Raw genomic sequence first — 7714 nt, 5'->3', positions numbered from 1 at the left:
AATAAATTGAGAATAAAAATAAAACATTAATTTTAGGACATGAATTAGAATAAATAAATAGTGACATGCAAATACCTCAAAAACCTCAAAAAGTTTTGGAAATGACAAAAAATTAACTATTAAATGAATTAAAATGATGATAAAAATATAAATTAACAACTAAACTTTAATTTTAGGACATGAATTAAATATTAACAATTAATTTTACCTAGAATAAATAAATAGTGACAAATTAAATATGCATTGAATAAATCTATAGAATGACATAAAAAATCTCAAAAAGTCTTGAAAATGACAATAAATTAATCATTAAATGAATTGTAATGAGGATAAAAATATAAATTCACAACTAAAGTGTCACTTTTATATATATAATAGAATAATAAATAATAGATAATAGATAATACATATAATACATACACTTGTGCTTAAATAATTTGTCCCTAAGCTCGTGCATAATATAATTTGTATAATACAATTTATATTTTATTGTTGAATTTTTATTGATTTGTATCTTTATTGCAAGTGTGCTTGATCTTTCATATTTTATAGTTACAAAAAAAAATCTTAATAAATCTCATGTTATATTTATATTACTTTTTGAATATTTTAATTAAATCAATAACTTTTAAGAACAAAATATACACATCAAATGTACATATTATTATGTTACACGCACAAAATCATGTGTGCGTAGTTACTAGTATATATAAAAGAGAAAACTGCAAATTTGGTCATGTATTTTTATCACTTTGTGATTTTGGTCCTCTATGTTTTTATATTTCAGTTTTAGTACTGCATGTTCCGATTTTTGGCAATTTCGATCTTTTTTATTCGAAAATACTTACGTGACACTGTACACGTCAGCTCTACATTAGCACTGAATTGATGACACGTCAGCGCCACGTCGGAAAAAGGACTAAAATTGCCAAAAAAATAAAGATAGCGAATTAAAACTGAAATCTGAAAATATAAAGTACTGAAATTACAAAGTGACAAAATACAAGACCAAAAAAACAATTTTTCCTATATAAAATTATGTGTCGGAATAAGTTCTTAATTATCTTGTATATAATCATCACACATATATGCATCAGCTAGCCTAACCAAGGACCCCCTAACAGAAACCTGAAGAATCAGAATAATTAAGCAACACTGTTAATTCTTTATATTCAGAATCTATATATCCGTAACTTCAAATCACTCATTTTCAGATATCCGACGCAACTGGTTGACATTGCAAAAGAATATAGGTACTATAAAAAAAGTGTGGCTCTCCTTCAAGTTGGCCGGGGAATATATATTATGTCAAAACTTGTCTTAAAAACACTCAGATTCATGCCCCAATATTCCATTTTGCATGCCTTTGTGTCAGTTGCATAATAAAATCAATTATTCATTATGGAGACATGGAATTTTTCTCACAATATTTTATATGCATGAGATAATATATCCGATCGATCGGGTTCTAACTTTCTGCTTTTAGAGCATACCCGCAAGGGTATTTATTTGATATTTTAATTTTGATGTGATAACGATTATAATAAACTTTTATTAATGTTGTATCTTATGACGATCGAACATTTGATTTTTTACGATAATCAAAGAAATTAACTAAAATTTTATTTTAAGCCGGCCGTATGGATTTTGGAGTACTATAATTTGTAGATGTCACCAACACAATCACATAGTTTATTCAATACACGTCGAAGTATATCAACACCGATTTTTATGTAATTAAAAAATGAGGTCGTATCAACAAAATCATCAAAGGTCGTCGTTCAATCCAATGATTTTCATGCAAATATATATATATATTTTGCTTTTTCAAGATAAGCTAACATAATCCAGGGGACAAAAGAGCATAATCATTCTAAGCAAAATATATATATATAGAAACAGACTTCACTACATTATCACTTCTCAATCGATTGTTAGGAATAAGTTTTCGGAATTAATGGAAAGAGTAAGAGATTTAGCATCCATGAACAAGGTGGTAATCTTCGCGAAAAGCTCGTCCTGCATGTGCCACACCATCAAGGCAATGTTCTACGACTTAGGCGCGAACCCTCACTACAAGAAAAATGGCAAATGACAACGCTTTTTTCGCGTTGTTATTGTCACGAAAAAACGTTGTCGTAGCCAGTGTTGTGAAAGACCGCGGTCAAAGACAACGCGGAAAAAGCGTTGTCGTTTTGAGCAAAGACAACGCTTTTCGATCAAAGACAACGTGGAAAAAGCGTTGTCGTATTGAGCAAAGACAACGCATAAAAAGCGTTGTCTTTGTTCAAAACGACAACGCTTTTTCCGCGTTGTCTTTGACCCGGTCTTTCACAACACTGGCTACGACAACGCTTTTTCGTAACTTTAACAACGCAAAAAAAGCGTTGTGATATTTAAAAAAGACAACGCTTTTTTCGCGTTGTCTTTTTTAGCAACGACAACGCTTAAACTACCTACGACAACATTTAAAAAGCGTTGTCTTTTCTCAAATAAAAAACAAAAAAAATAAATTTTAATTCACAAATTTTCAATATTATAAATTACTCAATATTCAAAATTTTTGAAAATTAAATCTAATATACAGTATTTCAATGTTATAAATTATTCAAATATAACAAAAATCATTCAAATATAACATATAATTGAATTCTTCATGTTCATCTCGGCCATGTGCGCTATGCTTTCTGCCTCAAACTGGAGTCGGCGATCAGACCAACTCTCAAAATGCTAAATCCATTTGGAGGAATGGGAATGTGCTGAAAAATAGGAGCAAACAAGAATAAAATTTCAAAGCCATGATTATGAATGACACAATAAATCAAACATCAAAGAAGAAAATTAAAATGAAAACAAATACATAATCCTAAATAGGTAGAAATAAACTAGAAAAGGAAGAGAGAACTTTAAATGATCAAACACAAAATACATCAAGATATCCTGAGCATGGTCTGTAATCCCAACAATAGCCATAGAGCCAATTACCTTCTTCAGTCAATCTAAACTCCTAGCTAGAGACATAAGCATAAATCTCTATCACTATCACTAATAAAGAAATATTTGGAGTGATAGTTACGTTGCATAAGTCTACACCAATGAATATTTCTTGAATAAATCGAGGTTCTGTCAATCATTTGGAAACAAGATTAAGATTTACAGCCTACATGTTTCTAACAAATTTGAGGATCCTTCAAAATATTGTGTAGATCAAAATGAGGAATTACCGGTGTTCCATTCAAGAGTCTAGCCACTGCCACTACATTGCAAATCTGCAGGCACCGTGACAATAATAAGGAAAGTTACATATTTTTATCTGTAACTGAGAAGTCAAGTACACTGTTAGAAGCATAAACCAAACACCTTGTGAGCTGAAGTAAGTGACCAGTGCAGCAGCAGTGCAAGGGAGAAATCTACCGCAAACAATGTGAAAACACCACCACAAGACTCTAACAGACCACCAAAACCCACGCTCAAGCAAAAAAATGCAGCAGCAAATCAAACAATAATCGTGCCCTGCACAACTTTGAGCTCCTGCAAAATGGCAGCTCACAGCGATTAAGCCCAGGAACAAATGGAAAAAATTGGCTAATGTAGTGGAAATCAAAACTCACCCTAGTCAAAGAAATCGCAGATTGTGGGTGAATGAGACCTGTCAAGATTACCCAAGACAGATGACCATATGCACGCCTATATATCACAAAAGTGTCCAAATCAAGTAAGAGTTGAACAAGTTATATATACCAACAAACTACTCAATTTGCATTAAAAACAAAAGGTTAAGAATATTGGTACGAATATGTTATAGGAAAACAAGCTACCCACCCATTGATCATATCAGAAACCATTACTATCTCACAAATCTCCACAAATTCACTCCATAAACCAGTACTAATCTCTATTCTATTTAGTATAAAAATTATGTATCTAAAATTACAAAATCAATTCATTTCTCTTTGAAGAAAAATGAATTTCAGTAAATTTGTACGTAATTCACCTATAACCAAGATATCTAATCAATTTTTCAAAATTTTTAAAATTGCTAAAATATTTTGTATATATCCAGATTTGTACTTTTAAACAATCCTACATCACTTATGCATAAAAAGAAAATATTATTACAAAACCATAAATTTTAAAAATAACAAAACTTTATACACGCATACATATATGCAAGTCATAGTGAGGTTGGAAAGATGATAAGACTTGGGAGTTTTGCTTCTCTTGGTCTTTACATAAACATAAGAATAGATCAAAAACCTTGTCTATTTGAGTGGCAACAACATCTGAAACACCAGTAGAGGAGGCTAATGCAGTAGCAAGAGTTTTCTCTATTTCATGTTTATCAGATGACTTCTTTTTCCAAGGTCAACTCCTTTTATCCATTGCAAGCTGTTGATACAAACAAGACGAGTAGTGTAAGATAAAACTATATTTTAGTTTATATATATATATTTATATATCACTCAAACAGTGAAATAAATACTGATGGAGAAAGGCAAACTATCGATTTAAGAGTGTTAAAAAGAGTAGTTTGTACCCATCAAAGCACTTAAGAAAGGTGAGCGAGGTGGAAGGTCAGCTTATAGGTAAGGGCATCACTGATCTTCTTGCAAAGATGCCAAATAAAATAAGATGCCCACAAAGAATCTGGTAATTAACCCACAAATAAAGCTTTGATCTTCATCACCATCAATAAATTATTTTGAAATCGCTACTATCTGTTATTTTATTCAATATTAAATTTATTCATTTAACATATGTTATTCAAGATAAACAAGTCTATTTGAATCTTACTTGAGCCAGCAACGAATTTTTCACAAATCTGATGCCTTAATTTGATAGTGAACTAGAAGCTGGCACAGGCCACAGGATCACATCCAGCCTTTTATCTCTTACGGGCGAGCTTACTTGGGAATCAAGTTCTGATTAAAGCATTAACGAGGAAAAAATAAGAGTTCAGTAAATGAATACTTAATCACTTGATGCGCTTTTATATTTTTACGATGATATAAACACAAATTTATCAAATCTGCATGTCAAAGCATGTAATGGTGGTAAGCGACATGAAGTAATCGCCTTCGAAAAAAATGATCATTTTCAATTCCATGCGATTTTCTATACAAAAATTGCAAGTGACCAAAACATAAGTTAATCAGGTACCAAATCACGTCGGTCTCTTCAAATAAACTTCATGGAGAGAAAAAAAAAAATAAGAGAAGAAAACTTGACCACAAGCGAGGAAACTCTTGAAACCAAAGTTTCACTGTCACCCACCAGTGAAGCCTTATCTTTCAAGCAAATTTTCATTCCCAAAGAAACAAACCAAGCGAGGAAACTTAAAATTTTGAACTTTCGAATCAAACTCCAGAGATTCAATTTGTCCTGCTTTCGACATATATTTATCATTGATGACATTTCAACCTTACATATTTAGATTGCTACTACCATAACCAAAAAAATAAAAAGTCCAACAAGGCTGTAAATTTGTAGTAGTAGTTGCAGTAACATTGTTGCAAAATTATCTAAGACCAAGTCCTGTCTAAGTCCAACCCCCCAAAAACATATCTCCCTATACAAACAAGAAAGCCACATGAGAACGAATATATAGGCTTAAAGCTTTGAATTTTCAGTGGCAATCCCATGAATAATTGACAACCTCTGAAGGAATAGATCAAATTCTTCATCCCTAGCCAGCATGCTTATTCTAACATACTCTTGATCACTCCGGAATTGCCTCCCGATTCTCGCAAAATCTTGTGCCCTGTTAACAGTTTTTCACCGTCAAGGCCCTCCTTTAATTTCAACCATGCAAAAGCTATGGAATAACCATACATAACTTAGCAGTACATGTAACATGTTTCGTGTTTTAGTAATTCAGTTTTCGAAATAAGTATGCTACCAGGGTATGTTTCAGTGAAGTCTATGGTGAAATGGCAGTATTGTAGAGGGAACTTTGGGACACAAAAGAGTTTGTTGCATATTTTTAAAAAATATGCAGCTTAAGCTATAAATTAATGATATTCTATATAAATTATAAATTATAAATTAACGAATTGTAACCCAATTCAAGAATTACTTGGAAAAATATCACAATTAAACTATAAACAAATCAATCAAGTTCGAATCCAAACTTTAAGTTGAACGATGGTTTCGTTCCAAATTGTTTATTTTAATCTCGAATATGCTAAAAGGAGTAATTTACATAATGATTCTTTTGTTTACATCGAGATTGTAGAATACCTTCAGTATTTTCTCGGTGGTGATCTTAGTTGATGGAAATGACGTAGTGACTGGAAACATCGGACTTGGTGGCTGCATCTCTACACCTTTAATTTCCTGCTCAATTAAAACCACAAACCATAATTGTTTTGATTAAAGCAAGAAAAATAAAAAATAAAACAATGTACAGTATGAAACCTTAAAGGATTTAGCAGAAATCAGATTTCATCTAAAGACAATATACAAGAGAGGCAAATGAACAATCTTACCCAGCGTCAAACCAACTACGCAATCGGTAGTTTTTCGGCGGCTAATTTCAGAGAGAGAAACGCAGAGTAGAGGAGAAGATCGATTGAGTCAAGGGGAAAGACGATCGATTGAGCGAAGCGGAAAAACCAAGAAATGACCAGAAATAGCTCAAAGTCGCGAAAGAAAAAGAAGACGCGCAGCTCCAGCCGCGAATGGGGCTCGACCATTTTGAGCCTTGGTCCGAGATTCCTCAATATTTTGGTATTAAATTGAAGACAAGTACAACCTATTACCTTTTATAGCTTCAATCGGTAGATTCCCGGCGGCTAGGGTGGCGAATCGACGACATGGAGTTGCTGCTAGGGTTTGGGGAGAAAGGGGATCGCGTGAATGGCTTTTGGAACAAGAGAGAAGGAAACTTACGTGTATGTATCTATTCAATGTATATGTTTTTTTTAAAAAAAAAATTAAAAAAGAAAAAATATTCAATGTATAAGTTTGTCTCTCTCTCTCTTAAAAAACACGCTTATTAACAACGCTTCAGATAAGCGTTGTCGTTGAGCTAAAAATAGCGGTCATAGACAACGTTTTTATTAAAAGCATTGTTGTTGACAAAAAAAAGCGCTCATAGACAACGCTTTTAATAAAAAGCGTTGTTAAAAGTCAACAAACGGCATTTAACAACACTTTCACGATCAAAGCGTTGTTGTATCTATGTTGTTGTTTCCATATTTTCTTGTAGTGCCTGAAGTGCATGAGCTCGATCAAGATGTCAAAGGAAGGGAAATAGAGCTGGCGTTGAAAGGGCTCGGCTGTAACCCCACGGTCCCCGCGGTGTTTATTGGCGGAGTTTTCATGGGCTTGGCCAAAGATGTCATTTCTCTCCATGTTGAAGGTTCTTTAAAGAAATTGCTAGCTCATGATTAGTTGTTGCCAAGGCCATTTGTGAATCTGATAAATAAGCAACAATGAATCTGGACATGCATATGATAATACTAGAAAACATGCACGTGTGATACACGTTAGGAATATACGATGGAATAATTAAAATTTGAAACAAAACTAAAACAAAAATTTCAATAAAATAGTCTCATGAATCAACTTTGTGAGATTGATAAAGAGTATAGGTCACCAATGAAAAAACATTACTTTTTTTGTCAAAAAATTTTATTTTTAGTTGTAAATATGAGCAAGAGTGACTGGTCTCAAAGATAAAAATCGTTTGAAAAGAGACCTGAGCCAAAAT

General features: G+C 32.6%; 1 protein-coding gene across 1 annotated transcript; it reads left to right on the top strand.

Annotated features, from left to right (window-relative positions):
- Positions 1-1957: 1957 nt before the first annotated feature.
- Positions 1958-7395, top strand: LOC140888813 (glutaredoxin-C11-like). Its single transcript, XM_073296516.1, has 2 exons — positions 1958-2068; positions 7213-7395. Exons 1-2 carry the CDS (start codon positions 1958-1960, stop codon positions 7393-7395), a joined length of 294 nt encoding a protein of 97 aa, XP_073152617.1.
- The last annotated feature ends 319 nt before the right edge of the window (positions 7396-7714 follow it).

This window comes from Henckelia pumila, chromosome 3 (genome assembly GCF_033568475.1).
Source record: "Henckelia pumila isolate YLH828 chromosome 3, ASM3356847v2, whole genome shotgun sequence".
In the NCBI taxonomy this organism is placed as follows: Eukaryota; Viridiplantae; Streptophyta; class Magnoliopsida; order Lamiales; family Gesneriaceae; genus Henckelia; species Henckelia pumila.
Note: the sequence above shows the minus strand (reverse complement) of the source record. Positions and strands in the feature narration are given on the sequence as shown.